The sequence below is a fragment of the Nothoprocta perdicaria genome, unplaced genomic scaffold (genome assembly GCF_003342845.1).
Source record: "Nothoprocta perdicaria isolate Ctin4 unplaced genomic scaffold, notPer1 scaffold_93, whole genome shotgun sequence".
Lineage (NCBI taxonomy): Eukaryota > Metazoa > Chordata > Aves > Tinamiformes > Tinamidae > Nothoprocta > Nothoprocta perdicaria.
The window spans coordinates 2,755,203-2,781,674 of record NW_020456232.1 but is presented as its reverse complement, the minus strand read 5'-3'; the positions used below and the strand labels follow the sequence as shown (position 1 = coordinate 2,781,674).

General features: G+C 41.3%; 1 protein-coding gene across 1 annotated transcript in view; it reads right to left on the bottom strand.

Moving 5' to 3' along the window:
- ISM1 (isthmin 1) overlaps positions 1–26,472 on the bottom strand; it is a 38,393-nt gene that overhangs the window by 10,972 nt on the left and 949 nt on the right. Inside the window, 1 exon segment of the mRNA XM_026052898.1 lies at positions 5,923–6,234. Within this exon segment, the coding sequence (XP_025908683.1) occupies positions 5,923–6,234 (312 nt within the window).

The following is a 26,472-nucleotide window of genomic DNA, read 5'->3' as shown; positions in this document are numbered from 1 at the left end:
ACAGCAGAAATGTAAAGCAATGCACATGCATCCTTTTTAGAGAAYAGAGATTTTACATCTATTTTGTRCTTTGTCTTTGATCACAGACATGGTCATTGAAATGAAATGACTTTTAGGCCATTAGGAAACTCCACTGGGAGAAAGATTAAGAGAGAGAGTACAGCTGTCAGCCTAATAAAGTCTTTGCACATGAAATATTCTACTCCCAGACTAAATGTGTAGTCAGGCTCATTATTTTATTAAATGTCAGTTTCTACAGACCACAAATTAAAACGGATTTCATAAGTTTGAAAGCATTAGAGGCAGTTCAGGGATTCCAGATCACCCCATTGATCCAAGCAAAACAGAGTTTTCACAATAAGAAAGAGCAAATAATATTACTGAGTGGCCAACACAGTGCACTGCTGGCCAGTTGCAGCGCTCTGGCACTGCCCACGCAAAAAATAGAGTATGACTCTAGTACTTACTCTAGTAGTATTTTTAAGACCATATGAACTTTGTAAGCAGTGAGTCAGCAAAGCGAAATTAAATAAAAAATCTCTTGGAAAAAGAAGGCGAGGAGCACTTAATCATCAATCCATTTTTTTTGGCGTTCTGTAGCTGCATGATAGTGAGTCAGGATGACCACCCATTATCCTAGCCACGCAAGTTCGGAGAGCCATGGAGATTTAATTTAGCAGACCTCTTCAGGATGCCAAGTCAGTTGAAGCAGAAGAGGGTTTGCAGGGTGAGAGAAACTGTGATGAGGCCAACTGCTACACTGGGGAAACAGAGAGAAGAAACACACACAAGCTTTCAGGCTCAAAAGGCTTAGAGCCTTGGGCCTCCAAGAGCATTTCCACTAACTGACTTTCAAGACATGTCTGTGCAATCAGATATCACACTTCTGTCTACGTTTACCATCGAACAGGCTTAGTATGAGGGCCTTTAAAACAGAGTTTCTAGCTTCTAGGCTGGACCTAACCTGCCAGTGAGTTTCAGGCAGTATGAAAGCTAGGCCAGCAAAGGCAGGACTGGGAAAGCTGCTCCAAGGTGTAGCTTTGGTGCATGGATTTATCTTGTGGTAGTCAAGGGGTAAGGAACTTMTCCTTCCTGCATGCAACAAAAAGTTCTACTTTACCTAGAGCTTACAGCTTTCATTTTGGTCTGACACACGTCCTTCCTCTGCTTTAAGCTTGATTGCAATTTTGTTTGCTTAACATTTGGCATTAAAACATGAATAATAATAATAAAAAAATCCATGAATCTGAGGCCTGCCTGAATTGCCACTTGCACCATGGCATTGAAGACTTTGACTTAGGAATTCCTAGCTSTAGATCTGCCCAACCCCATTTATCTATAATGCATCTTCCTTAGGCAGGGAGGAGATGAGTGACTAACCCTAGAAGTCCTTCCCTGATATGACCCAAGAGCTAAGACAGAAGTCCTGAAAGGGGCTTCTTTGGACAAGCAATTGCTTCCCCATCTTCCTTGTCATGCTTTTGAAAAATGGGCTTACACTGAATTCTTCAGAGCACACACAGGTAGCCTTAACATTAGCCCAGGRCTACATGGTTTGGGATTGTTCATAACAACAACAAAAAGAAACAGATCTAGAGCTAAATTTGTTTAAAAGGGGCATTTACTGGAAAGGTTTCCTATGCCATATAACAAAACATGTTCCATATAACCTCTCAAAAATTATAAAATAGACCTAGCCTTGTATTGTTATTATGGAGACTGTTTTAAAGGTTTCATTTTCACTGATTGCTTCTTGCAGTGACTACCAGAACTRTAAACTGTTTATTTTTTGTCATGTTTCCCAAAGTGCCTGTGGTAGCATACTTTTTCTACAAATGCACAATCATCTCCAGAAGTCTTCAAACCTAAAATGAAGCCACTTCTTTTATGGCAACCTGAGATATAAATAACTCCAAGAACTGTTAAAAATAATTGGCATAGGTACATTAAAACAACAGATTTGCAGTGAATTTCTAATGTAACAAATGTATCAAGTACAGATGTCTTAAGCAACCAACGTACAGTTTTCTCCTGACCAAAAATATACTGAAGATAAATATTGTGCTCGCTTGTTGGAGTGTACAAAAAGTTCTGTGTWCTTTGTCCTGCTTACTGAGACAATGTTTCTGAATTCCCTTTAATGGTGTAAACATTGCCCTAAGCAACTGGAAGATTATGTTGCAGGAAGATCTACATTTGTGATAGTGTGCAAGCAGCAGATTTCACTAAATTTTTATCCTGTTTCCTTCATGTAACTGATGCAATTCTTTAGTGCAGAACTTGCTGTTCTGTAACGGTAGAACTGTGCAAGTCAGCAATAAGGTAACTGTAACAGCAGAACAGAAATCAGAACAGAAATCGTTGTATAGTATGGAAATCACATACTTYGTTTCACATCACATTACTGCAATTAAAATGAGCGATACCAATTTATTTCTGGTTATGTCATAACAGCTCACAAGGACTTTGTGGGCTCAAAAAACTGTTAAAGCTTATGCAGGGTTGAAAACAAGGTGAAGGATCCTTCAAAGGGTTCTGGGTGAGGGGAGAGAAATCTGAATCCAAACCTGAAATCTGTGTTAGAGGCTGCCAATCTGGGCAGTGCTCTCTCATGGGTCTTACTGAACCCCAAGCTTCAAAATATGACCCCAAATCCAGATTTGAATTTTGCACACTATGGCTATCTCCCATTAATATTAAGAAATGAAACCAGGAGGGTGTTGCTCTTCAACACAATGAAACCAGCAGATTCTTGTAATGCTATAGATGACCTCTAAGACACAAATCCAATGAAGTAAGTTAAATGCTTCATGCTGCATGGATGGAGATGGGCAGAATAGGCATGGATCAACCTGAGATGGAGTTGATTTAGAAAGCTCTTGGTAATTTTTCTTAAAAGCAGATGATATAGCCTGGTTACCAGGTTGTTCTGCATGTTTCCTGGGTGGTGGTTTTCCAGAGCTTGCCACGCTGCTATACAGTGTATAGGGAGAGCACTGCTGGGGAAGCAGCAAAGCACTGGGACAATACAGAACAGGACTATGCCTTCTTCAAGCCTGGAAAGCCACAAGGCAATGGGGAGAAAATACAGTTATCAGTTTCTATAATCACCTTTAAGGCATGCAACAATAGTTGACATGGCAAAAACAAAACAAAACAAAACAAAACAAAACAAAATAAAATAAAATAAAATAAAAACCTTCCAGAGAAGGCAAACAGCCGGTCTTTGCTCATCAAGAGTCGCTGCAGCTACTGTCAAACAGCCAAAACTAAACCAGTGCTAACCTGAAAGAACACGATATTCTACAAGGCTAGAATAGCACATGAAGACTAGCGTCATCCCTGTCTCACATGTGATGTGTATGTGAGACATTTGTTTATGGGAGCTCTGATTGCTGTTTCTGAGTTTTTTAGAAGACAATCCATTGTATTGGCATTTAATTATCACATGATAAATGCAGTAGAGGCTTTGGGGCATGTGCTAGTTTTCCTGAATTCTTGATATTATGTTCTGATGTCCACCACTTCTTCCCTGAAAGAGCACATAACCAGAGTATCGRAGAGCAATTACCTCATCACAGAAGAACAGTGTAGGAAGGATCATAAAGAGGCCTCACTGGACTATCTTCTTGCGCTGATTTCTTAAGCTTAGTTTTATGCCTGTTTACTAGATTTTAGAGATATCCAGGCATAATTTTCCTTATTCCAAAATTTTTATTGGTCTATGCATGTTTGTACTAGTAGGATTAAAAAGAAGCTATGGGTCTATGAGAGATAATTGTGGCCTTTTTGCCGTGTACAAAATATATAGGCCTTCATYCCCTTTCCAACCATATACCTAATGGCTTTCTAGGTGGCTGTCCTCTACACAGATGATATCTTTTTTCCAACAAGAAGCTATCCAAATTACCCCTTGAGTGCACACAGCACCTACAGAGCTGGTGGTAAAGCTGTCTGGGATGGGAAATGACACGCCAAGGGCAGATGCYAACAGAAAATGTGTTTGTATCCTCTTGCTTATTCAGCCCATTCAAAATGTTATATTTTACAATGCACGTAATTGGTTAAAACTCCACAGATTTGGTGTATATGACTATGAAGTCATATCCTGAGATTTGGATTTTTAACTAACTCCCTCAGGATTGCAACTTGTAGAACCCAAAGCCRTGTCCAGAAGGAAGAATGAGCAGATTCTGCTTTCACCTGCCAAACTGCTGATGAGATATTTGGAAGTAAACAAGTGTCATTATTTCCATTCAAATAAATAAGGCACTGCTTAATGACAACACTGTAATCCTGTTTTTCCCAAAAGCACAGACCACCTTTTACAACCCTTAACAAAGAAATAAACTCTCACTAATTCTTGGTAAGGCCTGAGCTACTACAGAAATGTCAAAACCAGGAGCCTAAAGAAGGTCTGTATTTATGCACCTAAGYGGCCTAAATATAGACTAATATACTAATAAAGTGGMCTTTTATTTCTGAAAGGGCTGATCCTTGCACACAAGAGCTCTATGTRTCCAATGTTTTCCAGTTTGCAGATCTGGGTTCCCAGTTCTTGGAGTCCAGCAAAGCCCCTGACATAGCTGGCTCACACATTTCCACCATCAGGTGGTGGAAGAAGAGGTCATAGCCGCAGCAGTTGCTGCAAAGGCAAGTCAAGGGAATGTTTCCATCCTCCACTCTTTTATCTATTCCTAGGTCTAAACATTACATGCTCTTACCAAACAGAGAAGGCTTTTGCTTCCTCCTGTCCTCCTCTGTGGTTTACATAGTGCACAAACAAGGATATTAGGCTATTTACCTTACAYCACAGTTTGTGGCCCCTGCAGCTTCCCTATCTTCCCTTCCCAACGCGTTCTGGAAGGCTTCTCCTAGCGTGAGGGACGCGTACAGTGACCACATGTTGGACATGTTTACTACCTCGGCCCAACAAGCATTGGGCCAGCACTTGATCCAGATCTGTTAGACTTTCGGATGCTGCAAGCCATCTATGAAGTAATGAAGTCAACTCCGAGACAGCCTGTTCTTTCCTGATAATGTTGCTCTGTCACAAATACATCTTTTATATCTTATGTATGTATGTATGTACTTCTTGGATGTATCAAAAAAGATGGTATTTTGTGGGTTGGGGGGTCTAAGACAAGCCAGGAATTTAATTAACCAGAAAACTACTTCTATTAGTGCATTGTTTTCCTAAGCACATCTTAGGCAGAACAACATTTCAATTTATTGTTTTGGTTAAAAAAGACTGCTGATTAATGCCAATTYTGCTTTAAGGCTCTGAATTAAAAACAAATCACTCATTTTTTTCCTCCTTTCTAATCCTTGAAGTTTTAAGATATAAATGGCTTGTATGAGGCCATTCCAAACCGAAGAACAGTTTGACGAATAACATATAACAAAGTTTCTTACAGATGACTTATTTTTTTTAAACTCCAGGCATCTGCTGCAGAATTAACATTTAAGTCTTAGTTCCATACAGAGGACCACAKTTTGAGCTGGAACTTAAAGACATATTACAATCTTTGGGAATGGTTGCAATTTAAACTAGCACAGTAGAAGAGAATCTGTTCACAAACAAATTTTACAACAGAGAATTGGAAATAATTCTCATCTAAAGTAAAAGAAAACAATACATTCTAAAATGGCCAAAGCAAAAAATGGTTTTTCTATCATTATGCAGTCTATATCCATACCTAAACCTAGGCAAGCAATAAAATTGAAAGAGCAATTCCAGGAAAAAAAAAAGTAAGTACATTCCCTTAGACAAAAAGCATATACATTCTCTCCTGACGTTACTGATAGAAAGTGCCCAACGACAGTGCTGCAGGGAAGCCAGACTGAAAGTTCACTTGGTTCTGTAAAATAATTTGTCTAACCCATCAAATATCAGAAGATAACTTAAATTTGAACATATACCTGAATGTTGGGATTCTGCCCATTGATATCTGCTTTTGACAAGTCAGGGAAGTTTGGGAGATCCAAGAGGAAAGATCTGGGTCCATCTCTTTGCAATGACGTATGCCCACTTTCCTGCCTGAACCTCTGTTTAGGGAATGGCCGGTGGGCAGCCTGGAGGTCAGGGTATTCTCTTCTGTCCTCGGGGTTCAGGGTAAAGCTGGCTTCAGGAGAACGGTCTTCTGCTGTGAGTGTGTTCTGGGAAAAAAAGCAATGCGCTTAACAACAACTGAGACAGCGTGCAGCCCTGCCAATACCCCCACTTCCAGCTTCCTGCTGAAAACAACTCAGCAAAGACGTCAAAACAAGGGTGCTCTGGGGAACCCACCTGCTATGCAAGGCACACACACACCAGCCCTTATGGCACACAGACCCACAGCTAGGTACTCAAGCATTCAGGATTTCTGGCTGGAATTTTCTTGGGTACCCAAGAGTTTGGCACCTGATTCCCGCTGAAACCGTTTCATTTACAGTACTGCAAACTTGCCATCCTTTGACACAAGATTACATTGAATCAGATCAAATGCTTAGTTCTTTCAGCTTTCAGTAAGATTTCAGCCTCCCCGTGAACATCTAAGCATTGATGTAAATATCCAAGCTAAAACAAATCTGGACACATGACARTGAGAAGCAATCCCTGGAAAATCAAATCTTATTAAATCCAGCATGTCACTAAAATGTTGAAATGTGGAACAAACATACAGACTAAGTTCATGCTCAAATTTATGTTAGGAAACGCTCATACTGCTGAACTGGCCACCTCCCTCCCGCCCTCCTCTGTCTGCAGCATCTTCCCTCTAGTTGTGCAGTCTTCCTCACCCCACTTCTTTGGCCTTGAACATCTGAACCCTCCTTCCTYTGGGATCTCATTTTCATGTTTGCCTAATGGTGGGATTGAATTTCACCGAGCTGTGGGTCGGTGGTTAATGCTTCTGTTTTTGTTTGAGTATGCTTTTAGGTTTTGTAGCATCTATTACAGCCGCCTGCCCTCCAACCAGTAGCACTGCTGCCACTGCCTTTGACCTCACCCCCGAGACACATTTGGTATCAAAACACTCCCTCTCTGGGTTACTGGCCTGAGGAACTCAAGGGAAAAAAAAAACAGCAGGCAAGTCAAATCTCATGGCTTCAAAAAAATGCGTGGGGCAGACCCAGCACAGGTTTTGTCTTTGACTCAGCTGAATTATTTTTGCGTTTGCTTCTTAGCCTGGGGAGTTTTTACTGTCAGTTCATAAAGAGACAGCAAGCATGGATAGGGTAAATGTTAGAGCCCCATCTTTTTAAACAAGCACAATTAAAGTGGAATGGCCACATGTGGTTCTGGCTCTACTGAAGCACATTTTTGCCAGCATTTCTGGTTAAACACAATCTCCATGCAGCTCCCCTGGCTCAAATTAAGCTAGCATACCTTTTGTGGAGATTTCAGATAAATAACAGCTCCATTGCCTTTTCCTTTATTTTGTGTTTATTTGCTTAAAAGTTTCTTAATTGACTTTTGAAGAGATTTTATAATATAATCTCTGCACATTACAGCAAAATGCTTGGTGAGTTAAATAGATCAAGGTTTAAGAGTAAATCTAGGGCTAAGTGCCATCTTCTCCAATAAAAACTAAGATGGTTCTCCTCTCTCCTCATTGCACTGCCTTTGCAAAGAACAGAAACAGATTTAGTTGAATTATATTTCTTTTTGATATTTTTGTGATCAGAATGGTTACACTTGTGAAGTGTCAAAAGGCTATTACACTTCTACCTACAGCACAGACATAAGAAGTTCCATCTGAATTACCCTGTGTGCGTGCAGTGGTAAAAAATACCAAAAACAAAACATATCTGTTCCTCAGAGATTTGATTGTCTGAAGGCTAAAACAGGAATACTTTGCTGACAACCAGATAGGACTTTCAGATGCCTTTGGAGGGCCATCCRTTAACACACACCTTGCTTAATAAAAAGTAGAAAGCAAATCACATGGCAGCAGGCTTCTAGGAAATGAAATTGAGGACCACAAACTTTAGGTTCCTTACCCATATACTAGTGCTTTAAGCTAACACTTATAAAACTGAACTTCACTTCAAACTTCGCACAAGGGTTAAGCAGCTTCTTGGTTATTTCTGACTAACAACGAGAAGTAGTTGTGCTGTTATTAAATTACTTCAGACAGGAACCAGAGAAAAAGGTAGTACTTAGCTACGTATTTCTTTTCAGGAGTATCAAGCTCATAATCTCGCCTTTATTAAAAATAAAGTGAGCTTTTATTAAAAAAAATAAAATTCTCACATATGATTTCATACTTTCCCTGTTTGCTCGCCTCTTCAGCAGCATCTTGATTCTCCCCATTAACAAACTACACAGCCAGAGTGCAGGCCAAGGACTTGAGAGCCCTGTATTTAATCCTCTGGTCAGACTCACTGTGTGACCTGGCAGATCACAGTCTGCCTGTGTCGCTGTGGGGATAACAGCCCTTCTCCTTTGCTCTCTGATGCTTGTAGAGAGGTCGGCAACTACAATATAGGGCTATATAAAAATGTTAACAGTGTCAGGCAGATGGAATATCACATGGAGCTAGTTAGAAAATTGCCATGGCGAGGTAATGACATCAGGCTCATCAGGCCCACTACCAAGCTGCTCGGGGCAGGACTGTCGTTAACTACAGACTCAACGAGTTGGGGTTGTTTAACGTGAAAAATAAAAAAAAAGCGAGGGGGCACATGGTAACTGTCCGAGAGCAAAGGCTGCCGCAAGGACGAAAGGGATGGTCTGCTCTGCATGCTCAAAGTGGACTGGACTGGACTGGAAGACTCCAGTGTCCTGTGAGGAACACATCTCTAATGGTGACAGTGAAGCATGATACCAGGTTTTAGGGGAGGAATGTCAAGTCTATCTTGACCTGACAGGGGTAACCTCTTCCAGAAATGAGGCAGGTTATATAGTCTCTTCTCTAGCGTTCTCTCTTGCTGCCCCTTTCACCCTAGGACGAGGCCACACCAAACCTTCCTGGGCCTTGGGGTCATACTACAACATAAGCAAACGGAGACTCCCAGTATATCTATTTCAGTTGTCTGCTCATAGAACAGAGAGTGAATGAACACTTTTTGATGTGGAATAAATTAACAAAACCCCTAATTTTTAGGTAGATAATTCTTCATGTAATATCTAAGCTGATGTGCAGCATTATTGGAAATGTGTGTCTACGGTAAACACGACAACAGAGGCTGCCATCAATAAAAAGAGGGCTTGAGCTGAATGTGAAGAGAAGAATATGGACTTCTCTGTGAGTTCCTGCATTAACTCAGGTAAAGGATCTTCCAAGGCTAATCCAGACAGGAAAAGTGTGTTCTACCTGTTACGTTTGCCTCATTTCTGAAGAAAACAGGACTTGTGTTCCAAAGCTAACAGACAAAAACTTTGCTAGGGAATAGCAAACCTTGTTACTTAACTTAAACATGTATTTCACACTATATATTTTTTCAGTGTACACAATTTGTATTGCTTTAGGGAAACCAGGGTTGCTTGACTACTTTKAAAAGAAATCTCAYTTCATTCTGAACTATTGGCTCAGTGTATTTGAATTATGAAATGTCTAAATCAGACACACTGGCTTCTTGCTCAAATGATGCATCTGCTCTGAATGATTTAATGTAAACCATTTTTCCCGTTCATTTAACAGGGCTATTCATAACTTATAAACTTCCCATCAAGATGATTTTTAAGGGGTTACTCATGGCGGGCTTATGGGGTTGCTGTCATCTACAGTTCTGCTGTCCTCCATGGGATCGGATATTTATAGGAGTTCCTAATATGAAAACAGCTTACGATTTCTGAATATTCTAAGTGTGAACAGTATATAAGGGTAGGAACACATTACTCACAGCTGTGAGACAAGGCAATGAAATAAACCCTATAGTGAGAAACCGTCATATTTAGACATTTGTTTGTATTACAGAACAACATACCTTGCCACGTTCATCACTGAAAAAGTCAGAGTAATAACACTCCATTTCTGTCCACCATTAATAATTTCTGGTTTAGGTTCTGTGAGAAGGAGGCAAAGGAGGAGCACAGTAAAATATATTTCAGAAAGGATAACGTGGTGCTGAAATGTACCATTTCCTTCATGGCACAAACTATACAGGGTGGATCGCTGGGCTACACAAGAGCAAGAAAGGACCCAGAGCATCAGTCTCCTGGCTCTGACACTGACTGCTGTGTCACTCGACTAAGTTATTCGGATCCCATTTAAAATCCCACATATCAATGTCTTTGTGTACCATCTATAAAACACAGAGGAAGAATAATTCACAGGGATTTGCAAGGGTAAGTTTAAATGTTGGTAAGCCAAGTGAGCCCTGCATCACAGTAGAGGTTAGGACACTAAGAAACAACACTAAATGCAAGAAAAATTCACTACTAGCTACTGGGGTTTAACTTTTCAATGATCTCCCCATGGCTGCATTTTGTTTCTTTCCCTACCAGAAGACATGAGCTGCAAGGAAGTGCACTGTTTATCTTTCTCCCAGAGAAGTTAAACAAAAATGGGAACTTACAGAAATACCAGATCAGGGAGTAAGGGAAGTCCTCTGCATTTTTAGCAGGTGAGGAACCAATCTTTCTCTTCACAGCCTTACTTCAATCCCATTTCCAGTTTTGGAAAAACAATCAAGACAGAGAAGGAGCAAGGAAAGACTGGATCTAAGGAAAATATTTTGGAAGAGCTGCTCTTTCTCTGTCCTTCATAYTTCTTTACCCACCTCCCTTCATTCCTTCCCCACTTGCCCAACTAAAGGCACTTTTGCAAGCACTGCTAGTTGTGGGGTTGAAAGAATTTGGGAACAATGATGCAACATATATCCCTAACAGCTCCCAGACAGCAAGGGAATCTATTACCAAATCCCTGCTAGAGGTACATTGCTATTTTCTTTCTTGTATACTCCTTTGAAATATCTTGTAAAATGATCTTGACAAGAGGTCTTGAATTGAAACCCAACAGTCTGTCAATGCACTTTCATGATGCACCTGTACAGCATCTTCAACCACCAGGAACATTTACTTATTAGGAAACTTCACAGACGCTATAAAAGATTATATTGCTATCAGAGACAAAATGAGGCCTGGGGCCTTCACAGAAAATCATTATAGTCATTAGGACTGGTTTCATTTCCCACCTGCCTAAACAGATTGTTTTGATTTTGAAGGTTGTCATGTGTTTCCAGGTTAGTGCTAAATGATCACTTGAAAATTAGCCCGCCTGGGGAGGCTGAGCAACACACCAGGACACTGCACCAGGTTTTCACCTTGGCAGACTGGAGATCTGTAATGAACCTGGGTGATCTCAGTCCTGAATTTTATATTTACTTTGTGTACATCCTAAGTGTGAGCAGCACAGGACCCAGCAGGAAGAGGTGTGAGAACAGTGGAGAAAGAAGTCTTTTGTGATCGATGCCACATACAGCGCAGGCGCTCAGAAGACCCATGTTCAGTGTTTTGTTTAGTCATGACTCACGCACGTTATATAACAGGCAAGTCACTTTGGTTCATATTTAGGTTTGGGATGCTTTGCTTTCTGTATGACTAACTGCAAGCATGCAAAGGTAGAGAGGCTCAGAGCTTCAAGCCAGCGCCCGTGAGTCACGGATGCTTCCTGTCTATGGAAGTCAGCCCAGGGATGTCAGGTCAAGCACCAGAGACCAAGAAACTTTTCCTTTTTTTTTTTTCTTTTTCAGTGTTTTTCAGCTTGTCTTTCACAATCATATATCAGTGTGGCAAAAGGAGATGAATAGCAGTAGCTAAAAAGAAAACAGAGTGCCTTTAGTAGAGGTAATTTTGTAGTACTCTTACTGCAACAGCGGTAAAATTTTTTTTCTAACTTGCAGTGTTTCTGCATGTATGACTATACAAAAACTGAAACCCAGTCATCCCACTAAGAGACACGTTAGTATGTCCCGTGGTAAGGTACATGTCAACTTTAGGGGCTACACAGTGCTCCAAGGGATTTTGTTTTGACAACGAATGGATGGAGTTGCAAATGCTGTCGTAATTGGGACAACAGAAATTCAGAGACGACATGCTGATCTGCAGTCATTGCTGGAGCAGATATCTTCTGTAGGTGGGTTACAAGAGCTAGGTTGGGCACCAGTGACAGTGTAAGAGGTAATGAGGTGCTGAGATGGGCCTAGCACAGCTGTTTATCATATATGCTGAAATTCTTCTCAGGAGCTGCATACAGCGAAGGCAGAATCTCAGAGTATTTGGGCAGATTTATCTCAGAACTGCAGYTTTTTAATTTTTGACTTTTTTTTTTTTACACTAAACATTTCAAGTCCCTATAATTACACAGAAAATATTGAGACCAGAGCATGTAGTCAAGACTCGCTCTATGCCTCCAAAGATCCTAGACAGCAGTATTCAGGCCTCCTTCACATCTAAGGTCCAGGGCAGTATTWCAAGGCACGTGGCCACCATTAGGACAGGACCTAGGACTAGGATAGAACAGGCAGCTGCCTTGCTGAACCATCCGAGCTCAGATTTCCTGAAAGCTGGAGCAGCCCTATGGCCATTCCTGCCTCCTGCCTGAGGCTGAAGGCACAGACAGACATTGAGCTTTGAACCATCCTTCGTTCAGCCTCCGTCCTTCGTTCAGCCTCCAGCTGGAAGCTTCCCTCATCAAGCTCCCTGTCTCTTTGGCCGCATTAGTAAATGAAGGGTCCAGATCTGAACTGCTCTCATAGACAGTATTTTTCCCCCAGAGCTCAAAGAGAAGACTAACGACATCATACTCAGATTTGGCAACTTTTTGCCACATGTTCTGGGCACACATTTCACAGCACAGCTATTTCCAATGCTCTGCTGTTGCGTTTATTCCATGCTTTCATACAAACAGTGTGGGTTAGCTTCAAGGTGAACTGCCAATTTCTATAACGCTTTGATAATAAAATAGACTTAGTGATGACCGAAGCTCAATGTTTGCAGGGGGAAAAAAAATAAAAAAGGCCCTATGGCAAATTTTCTAATAGATCACACACTGGTGCTTTGTTCTTTAGCAGATACTTGGCCATCCATGAGATGGCCAAGCACACAGAATCCAAGCTGTGTATGGCCCTGACAGATGAACAACGCCAAGTTTTACTCGTACTTAACAGACACTTCCAGTTGCCCAAGCTGGCCATAAAACCTTAGTTGTTCTTCACGACTCTGAAGATCTTCCCTCTAATCACTGTCTGGCAAGAGCTCTCCCATACAGGGCTCACTGATTTAGCAGCTGAACGGGCAAATACACAACTGAAAAGTCAGCCAACTCTTTCCATCCTATTCTTTGTGGTGCCAAAATGCAAATTTTCTGGAAGTACTAATGCTTTTAGTTTTTTTTTAAATAGTTGTGTAAAATCAGCTCTTCACGAACTTTGGGTGTASTACCTTCTTTATGTGGATTTTATGAGAAAGGTTAGAGTCAACTGGTAATTTATACCAGGGAAAGAAAGAATCAGACCACATTGCTCCATCCTGAGACATTCAGGTATCAAATTCAGTATGGCCTGAAGTGAGTATGAATCTTTCTTATCTCCTCAGACTTTCAAAGAATAAATTTTGTATCACTGCTCAGGCAAGTGCTTAAGGTTGTGCAATGTCTGTACCATAAGTCAGGCCTCAACAGAATCCATTTATACTAAGGCTAAGTTTGATTGAAAGAGTCCAATCTCATTGACCTTTTGAAATTTGCATCACAACTTACATGTAAATTCCAAAAGAATGCAAAAATCTCCCTTAAGCAGCAATCAAAACCACAAGAGCAAAAGAAATTGAGTATTAATATGTTTTCTACACAGCTTTTTGGTCAGGTTTTGCAGGCCAGCACACACAAAGTCAGTGCAAATGAAAAAGAAAAAGCATTTATCTGAAATTATTTTCATAGATTTTAAACTAGGTCCTCTTGCAAGTTTATTCCACTAAATCACTGCAGCTAAGATTTCACTAGGTGAAACAACTTTAATAAGCGAAGTTTTCATCTCTCCATAGCCAAAAGAGTAACCTTATTTGAAACCTTTTCAATTTTCAAAGTTGCCTTCAACTGTTCGTTTCCAAGAAATTGCTATTCCCAGCCTCTGTGTCTCCCTCTCATATGCCACTGAATATCCACCCTGTGCTTTCAAAAGTGTCTCTGACTCTGGCTGTGTTAGCTGGCAGATGTTTTTAGAGACTAGAAAGTGTTTAGTCCCTGTGGACCAAAAGTTACATGATGACTTCATCACATAAGCAAAAGCTAATAACGGGAAAGCAAGAAAGCAGACAAGTGTTATATTCCAAAAACATGATGTTTCCTGTGCTTCTGGCAATACTACTTCTGTGCCTGAARAAAAGGCAAGTCACTGGAGTCTTGATGCTCAAAACACACACACTGTTGAATCACCCCAAGATAATTTACTTGACCCTCTGTTTGCTGCCTTTCCCAGTTTGCATTTTGATGGAGTTACTGGGCAAAAGGGAAAGGCAATGTTTGTTTATATTCAATAWCAATGTACCACATCAAATACACAGCTCACAGCACTCACTAAAGATGTTTCTACACCCAAAAATTTATGGAAAACAGCAGCCGAGATCTGAGAGGCTGTCTCGGGATCACCTACCTGGAGCAAAGTATTCTTCCAAGCCAGATAGCACAGGTTTAGGCTTTCCATTTGGAAAACTTGGGATACTGATATATGAGCATAGGGAGGTTATTAGCATCTGTATATGCAGTGCAGTAACTACCTTATTTCTGCATCAAGACATCCTCAGAAGACACTGTGTCCTCCCTCCACACCTTCCTGGCCTGTTTGTAGGACAGGACAAGGGGAAGCAGATACCCAAGAGAATCACCTCCCTCCCAACAGAGGAGAAGAGGAAGGGGGTAGGTACACAGCACTCCACAACAGGACAGCGAGAAGACGCTTCTCTGCTKCAGAGAAGCAGGAGAAAGGATCTGCCCCAGAGATAAATTAGGGCTTTTTTACATTATAAATGCTATGGACATATATATAAGTTTTCTTAGAGCAGTAAGGGAGGGGGGATATTTCTTAGAGCTGATTAAAGAAGCATGACTCGATTTTCAATTTCAAACGACTCGGGGGGGCATTCCAATAGACTGCAGACAGGAAATGAATACCATGCACGCACTGAGCCCGGCAGATGCTTTTGAATCTGACACTTAACGTGGAAAGAAAATATCTTCATTTCTGTCTGCCCTCCACCCCACGATCACTAGTTAGTTCTAAGTTATTTTGAGGATAAATGGTTTTATTTTTCAAACTTGTTATAACCTTGCCATATGCCTGAAGCCACCTAGACGCCACTGACAATAAACTGCATGGAGGGGGCCAAATCCATCTTCAGATTAGCCCAGCAGGCCCATGCAGCAGCAAGGTAGAAGAGCAAAGATGAGCTGCTCGAGCTGAGCTACACTCACCTTYTTTGTCAGAGGATCAGGCTGCAGGACAGATATGCAACCCTGGATGATATGCAAGGCTGCATGGAAGGAGAATTGCTTCTGCATAAAGAGTGAGCACAGAGCACGGTGCGTGCACTGCAGGGCAGGTTGGAAGAGTCTGTCCTGGTAGGCTGTGGCACACAACTCGCTTCCAGCTACTTCACGGCACCAAGGAGATAAATATACATCTTCTCTCCTCATATGGCTCTTGTAAGTAACCTGCAAAATGTGTCCTGGGGGTACTATRGGGTTTATAACCTCATTGCAATATAATGGTAGCTGTTTTTACCAATGGCAGCACTGAGCTTTGGGGAATTGGTATATACATCTGTGCTTCCCTGCTTATTGCCATGTGTGCACAAATGCACAGCTCCAGCCTCATTTTTTTCTGCTGTTTTATAGTAGAAAGAAGAAGGAAAAACAAACAAAACAAAAAACAAAATCCAGAGAGGTAACAGAAGTAATACTAAATTACTCCTTACTCTAATGTTATGCAAATAATTACCTCATTTTATTTTGATGTTCATATTGCCATAGCTATATTCCTAACACCATGAACCGTCCTCTTAGGGGAAGACAGAAGGAGGAGGGATGGGTAGGTGAGAAAGGCAGGCCTGATTTATATTACTCAAAAAGCCATGAATATCAGATCAAAGAAGAGCAAGAATCAATTCACTGCCACCAAAGGATTTCAGCAGCTTTGTCAGAGCTATTGATCCCTCAAGGGCAAAGTCTTTAAACACTTTGGGGTGATGCCTCCAACTAGCCAGAACTCCCACCTGATACCAGCTGAGCTTCACGTATTTTGCTTTCATCAATTGGTGTATGGGCAAAAGCAGAGGCAGCCAAGACACTGCCGTATCTGGGCCTGATGAAGGAGATGTTCAGCAGAGTGCAGCAAGAGCACGTGTGCATTTTTGGCACCAGATGTTGCCTGTTTAATGGTCGTCATGGTAGATGTTGAATAAAAGAACAGATTTCCCACAGAAAAGCTGTGAGTCTGGTGTCCACCCGCATGTTGAGGAGTGCTCAGGTAACAGCTTGGCTGCCCTGGGCAAAATTTGTTCACTCGGCTCTGGCTGGAGGCACCAGCAGTTTCTGACAAATACAAAATCACCTGGAATTTGTTATGGGATATAGGTGGGATAAAGCATCTAAAGAGCTACAGCAGCCAGGCTGGCAAGTGATGACTTGTTCCTGAGTTTCGATGCTCCGGTCTAATCTGAACACCCAGAAGGCACAGGATCCAGCCCTAAATCAAGTCCTAAACTGTCAAATGCATTATCGATTGGCATCTTTTCTTCCCCTCCTCTTTGTTGGGACAGGTGTCTTCCGAGTGAGGTGGGAATTGCTTCCAGGTGTTCTGTCCTGTCAGGACACTTCAAGACCAAGCCTTAAGCAACAGCCCCTGGAACTGGGTGCAGTAAAGCAATTTCACCTGGTGCACCCCCAGATGGTCTTCCAAAGAGCTGCCTTCAGGCTTCCAACTGGGATTCATGTGCACAGGCTGCTGCCATTGTTATTGTCATTGGGATGTTCCATTTGTTCTGCATTCTCTGTGTTACACATATGATCGACCCTTTACTTCTGTGTATCCAGAGCAAGAGGTGGAATTGTTGCCATTTAAATATATATTAAAAGCTCCAGGACTCTACTGGGGTATATAGAAACCACTGGAGCTATTGTTTTGGTATGCCTGAAGACAGAGGCTGTGTGGCCACCATTTAATATATTTTCACAAATGTTAGACATATACTTATCAACCTCTCTATCCTTTTCCAATAAAAGCTCGGACTCTAAAGCACAAGTGAGGAATAAATATTCTAGCAGCCAGCTGCAGCAAGTGTTTCATACACCACAGTAAGCCCCTGCAAAGGAAAATGAGCTCTGGAGCTCTGTCCTGACAAACATCTGTTTTCCTACCATAGGAAGGGATAAAAAGAAAGAAAAGCTTAAATATTGAAAGGCTAAACAAACTCTGAATTAAGAAGAGATGGTAGAAGTAATGATGGATGCGTTGTAAAACACCTGCAAATGTTAAGATTGCTACTCTCTTTTGCAGACCATTGAGTCTATACCACAAATCTTCAATAGACATGGACTGTGCTCTATAAAAATCATGATGAATGCGGACTTGTTTTTATATTACGGAGGTCCTAATCCTCCTCCTCCTCTGCCTTTGCTCTATTGTTACAACATCAAAGACCAACTGCTGGCTGAGATACAGTCAATATGAAAAGGGCGACCAGCAAATTTACTGCTTGACTTCATTCCCTTTAAATGGAATAGGCACCATGGCCCTTTTTCAAAGTCCAATCACAGACATATATCTTTTTTATTGGACATCATGTACAATAAAGTGAAGCTGTAACTTGGAAAAAAAAAATAGAACACCTTAAAAATCCCATGAGTTGAACATTCCTTTATAAAAATATCACTGTGGTTACGTGTTTTGAAAAAGTTAGTGCATTCTGCAGTGCCAAAGACATAGACTGGCGGGGTTACAGTTTAGCTAAGATGCATACCCATGCCTAATATCTGGTTGGTTTCAAGAAAACTAATAAAGTGATATATTTAAGACTAAGCGCCAGTGTCATTGAAATAAACTGAAATGGCAGCATTCATGTCACAGGAATCATTAACTGCTTTGTTGTAGCCTGCTCTGTGCAGTGAACCTTTACAGGCTTCTTCAATCCAGCGAATCTTAAAATCAGCTGCACAAAATGCCAGCATCTACACTGCATCTTCAGCAACTTCATTCTGACTACTGAGCTGATCTCAAGAGACATGTTCAGATGAAAGTTATGCTGAACACACAACTGAACTAAAGATAAAGATAGTTTTATTGCTGTGGTGTTGTTAAATATTTTCATAATAGCTTCTTGCTATGAAAACAAAAGGTATATAAAAAACTCATATAAAAACTATAAGATGACTATGTTGTAGTGTTATAGCATCTAGACTAGGTATTATTATTTTTAATAGGTTATGTTTCAATGTAATGAGAAGTTTTTGTTTTAAACTATTTAAACTACTAACGCCTTTTATTGCTTTGTGTAACTTTTATTTCTTTGGGTAACTAGTACAAACAGACATTAGTACATATCTGATTACTAATACTGCATCTAGATCAAGATCATACTGATTTTAAAAACCCACACTGATGTATGAAATACAGACAAAACTAAGCAAGTTTATGCTTTGCTAAACCAGCGTTCATCTGAGGCAACTGCTTCCAATGCAGTGATCTTCATTTCCTCGTGGCAGAATTTGCTGTTGATGGGACATGACTGTGGTCAGAAAGATAATAAAACTGTGCCACTACTTTTTGAAACACAGAAGTAGCTGGGTAATCACAATGTTGCCTTCACTGCTCATTCGGCTACAGTGTCAGGCATCTCCTTTTTCCATCACAGCCAAATCCACAGACCTTTTTGTGCAAGGACCTGACATGTCCCACTCATACTTCCTGAGCACATACAAGAAAAGGTGTTTCAATGACAGTGTTCAATACCCAAATACCCAACAGCCTCTTAAAAAGGGGAATGCAAAGGCAAGAGGCCTGAAGAAAACTTTCTGGAAGTTGAATTTTGTCCATGGACAACACTAGCTCAACCACTACTATTCTGAAAATGACAACTACATTTTTTTTTCGGAGTGGTGCTGTGAGTATTGGTGGAAGAAGATGGAATAAATTCTTTAAGTTGTTTATATAGATACCTATACTGTACTCACAACTGCCTTGTCACAAGTACTGTTCTCAATGGACATGCAGACAAAGAGTAAAATTAAAAGGTTTTTAATCTTTCCTAGGAAGAAGAGCTACTGCAGAACAAAAAAGTCCAGATTATGTGTGTTGTGTGCATATGAATTTGATAGCAAAGCTAAGCTGTTCAACTCCAAGTGGAGCTTTGCTATATTTGCCGCTGACACAAGTCATTGACTCTTCTTGCTTCATAACAGTCAATGGAGCAAGATCAATGTAAACAYACCGAGAAGGCAGGACTGGCATGTAGGCACACAGGCACGTGTGAACTGCTCCTGTCTTTCAACATGCATTTGATGGAGTGGTGACAGAAAGATCTCCTCTCTGCTTTTCCCCTCTCTTCTTATAAGAAATGTAAGATTAAGTGGACCCAAATGGCCATTATGCTGCAAGATCTTAGGGATGAACAACTCCAAACCTCTTTTCATCCTGCTGACTGCTAAAACCAAGAGAAGAATGCAAAAATATGACCCATGACTATGATATTGCCAAGCGCAGAGAAACAAGAAATAAGGCCAACAGGAAAAAGGAACTGCTTGCTTACTAATACAGCCCACACCAACTTTTCTAACCAAGCATCATAATACCACAAAACCGACCGCTGTGGCGAGGCATCACAATAATACTTTTTACATTCTTTTCCTTTCCTTTCTTTTCTCTTTTTTCCCTGCTTTTTTATTTTCTTTTCTAATACTTTTCACATTCATCTTTTTTCTCTGGTGTTTTGAATCTGAAATTCATGGAGATAACAACAGCAGAAACATTTTGCACTTACTGATAGGACACGACTGATCAATGAGTTCACAACTCTATTTCCTGGAAACGTTATTCATTTATATTCTTTGAACTCTGACTTTTTGCCTGTCATTTTCTGTGTTCACAACTTTTAAAATCAGTCTCCTTGAGATACATCAGTGCTGAATTGCAACAGTGCTCAGTGTACTGTTTAACAATTCCTTTTGCATCTCACTAAAGCACTTCATAGTCTTCTGCTCGAGGTTATCACATTATCACTCATTTTGTGACAGCACTTACAGATTCTCTTTGAACCTGGAGACCTTCTATGCTATGCACTACACACAGGGAACATCCACACACACACACACAAAAAGGGACTCAACCTCAAAAAATTTGAGTTTTCAAAAATAAAACCAAAACCAAAATTCATGAGTGACCTAGGTCGGCTACCATTGAAAGCAATGCTTTAAGAAAGTCAGCTTTTGAGCAGAAAAGAAAATGCAATCAACTCAAAACTCTTGAGTAGTGGGAACATTAAGTAAAGCAGATAACTGTATATGGATTTAACAGAAAGGCTGAACGAGCACTAGTCAACACTGCTAACAGAACAAATGAGGTACAACTGGGCATTAAGATCACAAGAAACACTGTGGTACAACTTACAAAGGAGCTCAGAGCAAGCAGCGCTGACAATTAATCCTGGAGCTGTCAAATGCTTGTCTAACACCCTCCTTCTAGGGTATAAGCACAAAGAAAGAATTGCTTGCCTCGATTTTTTAGTTTATATTTGTATAACAAAACAGCTATATTTTTTGCATATACATTTGAACATTTCAGGAGGGTTTTATTTAAGATAATTCAGAAGAATGCAAATGTAAAAGTCTATTTTTTCTATCATATCTTGCATTACTTGCATTTTACATAAGAAAAAATGAAAAACTATTAAGCATTAATATCCACAAAGCTGAACATTTTAAAAAAATAACTGATGTTCAAATTACTCTTTCCATCGAAACAGATACTGGAAACTGAGGTTTCAGCTATCGTGTCTGTTTCTGATACATGCTATTTTAGAAAGCTGTTTAAGCATAGGAAGGACATTTATGTATTGGKGGCAGGCAAAGATAGCACTGCCTGCATCACTGTCAGTACTATGGTTTCATACATGGTGAGTGCATAAGAGTCTATGACCTTCTTGGATTGGGCCTTCTCCAGCCGCATCCTCTCAAGAAATGTGTCCTCTCCGCCAAGAATATTCAGCTCTCCTCGAGCACGTTATGATTTTTAAGTCATTTGCTCCTTGCAGAGAGGATTCAGGATCATGACCCCTAGTGAGGAGGTTTCCCTGAGCATTAAGAGGACTAATATCCAGTAAATGAATGAAGAGAAAGCTATGGTCACAATACCAAAGCTTGCAAGGCAGATCCAAGTGGGACAAGACCTGTGCCAGGCACCTCTTCCTTACTGAAGTGCAAGGGTTCCCTACACAAAGTCTCTGCTGTGTTCAGGGGAGGARAAGGATCCGTGGCTGGACCTGCCTCGGGTTGCTGCTCTTCCCAGGGAAGAGGCAGCTTGCAGTGCACGATCCGTGCCCCAGGACCTCTGCTCAACTCAGTGAACAAGAAGGACACACAGCACAGCCTGAAGCAGACCCTGAATCTCTTGATTGCTGAGTGAGAACAGTCTACAGCAAGGTCTTTATCACAGAGAGCTGCTGTCCCTTGCAGAGGGTRAAATGAGTGGGAAGAGTCCTCAACATGCGATATTCCTGCTGTGACATAACCCAGTCGGAATTTTCACCCAATGAATAATTCAATCGTTGCTTCTTGTTTTCTCCAAAGAAGGTTTCCATGATTTGGGTACAGACACAGCAGATGTGAGAAGAGACAAAAGAACAACTATTGAGTTCAAAACGCTGTTCTCATTTTACATTGAATATAGCCTGGATCGGTTGAACAGATTTCTCCCCAGCTAAAGAACTCCAAAGCAGAGCAAGGTGTTGAAAAGTGTGGTATGTTGYAGGTAGAACTGCTATGGCTGGGTTATCTATTAGCAGGTTGTGACAGGCATGGGAAAACCACAAGGGAGTGCACCGTGACCAGTTCCCTACAGGAAAACGATGTGGGAATTGCTGGGGTCATAAACCCCGACAATGAAGCATCAACTCTAGACCTCCTGTTTTATGGACAGCTGGTAGAAAAAAGGAACAGAGCACGGAAATGTGAGTGAACAGGGCTGACAACCTAAGCAGGAGCACTGAAGGAAGGATTTTGGCAGCAATCAGCTAGCAGAGTGGTGGCAGTTGTATGCTGTACTGCTGTTACAGCTCTGACAACTAGCTGTGATTGTCCTGTGTAGAACAGGCTACTGTCTACAGGATGAACAAAAGCTACAAAACAGACGCTACTYAAGAAGCAGCACAGATTATCCAAGCTATGTAACCCATCACGAGAGACACCAATCCAGCCCCTTTTAGGATCTCTATGCCGCCGCGTCTTGCCTTTCTACTGTCGCTGTCACCAACGATGAGAATGCTCTGGACCCTCTAGGAKCCAGACTTGAATCTGTGCCTCATTTCACTACTGTCAGTCACTGACCCAACTGTATTGGCAGGACTCAGAATCCCATGGGGCACGTTTTCCTTTAACCTCCTCTCCCCAGGCATAGAGAGCCACAGGGCACAGAAAAGAATTGACTGGAAAACTATCCTATGTCCTTCCCATAACAGAAATAAAGTACTTCAAGAAATCCTTCTCTATAAAGCAYTAGGAGTGCACTGCTCTGAGCTCTACCTGCTGAGACAAAAATGGAGATGCATCCAGTGATTTCGTGGCAGGTATGTACTGCTGGTGGCCGCAGAAGAGCAGCAGAGCAACTTTTAACCACAGAGCTGGAGAGAAGTCCAGCAAAATACAGGTCTCATTCAAAAATATTGGCCAAAACTAATGTTGGAAGTTACATGCGTACTCGTCTAACTTTGCTCCTTGCAGCCTCCACTGAGTATCATATCCCTGGATTCCTCTTCTAAATGACTGCAGTAGTCTCAGGTGCTAAAAATGTTTGCCACATCTTGCACACACTTACTCTGAAGATGCGGCAGCTGTTTTACACCAGGCATGTTTTTGTTTGCCAAGACATGAAGTGCTAGATATGAAGAGAAACGTGATTAATAATTGCTAAAGTTTTGCTGGAGTCAGGTTTGGAAGGTGGATCAAGYCCTGTGAGGGGCCAAGGACAACGGCAAAGGCTCGGTGCAAAGTCCTGCTCCTCCGGCCCTGCTCCCTGCTCCATCCGCTGCTTCCACGCACACGCAGGGCTAATCACCCTTCCTTCCTCCCTCCTCAATCCCAGAACAAGCCGCAGCCCACGAGCAAAACCACTAAAGAGCACACATGATGCTGTCCTCTGGGAGAAGAGGGAATGAACTGCATGTGGTGTCGGTCATTGGTAAGGTTTAGTGCACCACGGGAAGAACATATGCTCATGCTATGGGTGAGCTTTGGCAAAAGGATGCGATACGGCAAAGCCTGCTGAGAACAGACAGGTTTTACTCTAACTGTGAGAAAGCACAACACAAAATATCCTCAGTGGTGAGTAACAACTTCACCGAGAGAGATTTTGGTTTTCAAGGTATTAGCCCGCTTCACTCACAAGCCACCTGCTCAGAAAGTTATTTGTACTATGTATAAAGCAGATTTAGTGCTAATATTACATATATAATGTCCATCTGCTTACCAACATCTTATATAGGCTATAGAAAGCTTGGGAAACTCAAATGCAAAATATTGAATCAACAGTTTTTCGAAGATGATTTAGATGATCGTTTCTTATTAGAACTAACCAAATCTAAAGCTCCAGAACTCCCAGAAGCTTTAGAAAGCTCAGTCTAAATCTTTCCCAAAATAAACAGCTTGAGTCCGACCTGGACCGAGGAAGTCAGAAAGCTGCAGTTTGCTGCTGTATCTGAATGGCAGTTGTTGTTGCAAAGCGGCTGAACCCGGTACAGGGGGCAGTGGGAGTGCTCAAACCCCCAAAACACACCCCAGCAAAGACAAGGAGAACGCACACCACCCCGTCCCAACTGCTGCTCCTCTTGTGCTGTACGTCTTAGGAGAAAATTAGGTGCTGAGGCTGGTGAAACACTCCACACGTCACTCGAAGGGCGATTCTTGCACCATGGTCCATATGCAGCACAATGTTTTTCTTCTGCTAGGGCTCTGGGAATGTTTTTGACACCGCAATTGCTTGCAGGGGGAGGACAGGAGCACAATTAAGAGTAAAAAGCATTGTGCTGCTTGTCAAATAACATGCTTTCGTATGGCTCCAGGTTTATGTACAACTACCAAGCTTCACACAAATGTAGCACTGCTGTGAGCAGCACAGTGGAGAGTTTGACTTCATGGGCTAGGACATATATTGTTGGTGGCTCTGTTACKGCATTTTACTGTCATTTTTCTTGGTATGGGAACACTGTTTTTCTTGGTGTCTAAGATCTGCTATGGAAAAAGTAGAAGTGATGGAAATAAACCTTTCAGTGATATATTTTCTGACAGAATTAAAGCACAGGAGATTTTAAAGCATCATAAAGTATTATAAACATCTTTCAAAATTTGTAGTATTAAGATCTTGCCTTCATTTTAGGAGCTACATTAAAAGATAAAAATATAGCCAAGTAGCTATTTTCCATCTCCTAATCTAGCCTTACTTGCCCTTATTCGGAAGGGATTCTTTATTTCATAAATAAAACCCACAATACTTGCGAATTACATTACACCTARCATACTGGTAAAAGCACATGTCTACTTACACAAACTCCCACACAGCTTCACTTCTGTGGTGGGGAGGGACAAAGGGGATTACATCAGATGGACAAAAAAAGATCGATTCCCTTTCATAACTCAAAAACTGCTCAAAATTTCGCAACTCTAACCCAGATTTACCATTTTGTCCTAGTCTACCATAAAACCAGTTTTAGCAGCAGACTCAAAGTACAAGGGAGCAGAGTGTCTCCCTGCAGCAGTGAACGGACAGAGCCAGTGCCTGCATCTCGGTCACCRCTCGGACCCCTCGGTACATCAGGGTTTTCTCCTCTGTTCTGCTGCTCTCACGGGAGCACCGCAGGCAGCTGCAGGCGCGTGGGGCGATGCACATGTCTGTGTGCTGTGGGCATGGCAAAGGACACCCAAAATAAGCACAACAGGGAGGGAGAAAGAAGCTGTTTAATGTGGAAGCTTATCTAGATATCTTAATCTACCAGCCTAATTAACTGCAGGAGGTAACCTAATTGAGAGGAAAAAAAAATCAAACAAAACTGTCATTTAAAATCCTTTCATCATTTGAAAGACTAAGGGATGGAAGGAGAAGCTCTTCCTCCAGTTTATGAATGATATTATAAATGCTCACAAGTGCCTTTATTTTACACTGTTTAAAACTCCAACAATATTAAAATATTGTAAAGGATGCTTTCTAGGTAAGTTTTATATAAAAATGGTTAAGGATGTGCTAACTGCTTCTTGGAATTAACCTTAGGACTTCCAAATTTCCATTCAGATGCACAGGACCAACTTTTGACCATTTTATCCACGCAAAGGTCATCATGCACTGCATTTGATATCAAGCAGAAATAAACACAAACACGTTTACTTTGACAGCAGCATGTTTCTATACAAACTTGCCTTGTCAAAATACATTTGCAAACAGTCACTGCAGAAAAAGCTCTGCTTTGGATTTGCCACATCGCATGCAGTGAATTCCATCAAGTGAAATACTTCTCTAACCACTTCCTAGTGTCTTTTATTTCCATAGGTCCAGCAAGACTCCAAAGGCGGAAGAGGGAACAAAAACACAGCAAGAAAGGGAAATGTGGTAGAGCCACACAGGCGGGTTGGGACCCCTGACCCTTCCCTAGCCCTTTGGGCAGGGTGACAGGTTAACCCATGGTATATGTGAGGCAGATTTTACTGTATTCCCTGCGGATTTTGTCAACAATAGGTCGTTTTCAGTRTCAGCAATAACAACCTGATATCTTCCTGCTGCTAGATATCAACACATGTGGATTTGGACAGCTACGCTTTCCACCTGGGGTGAGACCTTCACCCCCAAAACTCAATCCAAAAATCTAACAACAGCAGTGCAAACTTTTCATTGAGCTACACTCATTATGATACTGTGAACTGAAGCATGTCTGTCAAGGTTCTTTTTTTTTGAAGCAGGTTATAGTATTTTCCAACCAACAACTGAATTCATGGAAGTTATAATCCCTCTACTCCCCCCAAAAAGACCCACCCCAGAAGCTGACAGACTTCCATCTGTTTCACTGATTGCTCCAATCACTGCATTTTCCTCCCTTAATGTCTTGCGCAGACACACTCTCTCAAATACATAACTGCAGAATCAATTCATTTGGGAAGTATATAAAAATTTCAGTTCCACAAACGGCAAAACACGATGAAAAATATGAACTGCTAAAGCTATTATGATGCTTAAAGCCCCAGATTTTAAAGTTATCTGTAGAAATCAAAGGAAAGGAAAGGAAAGGAAAGGAAAGGAAAG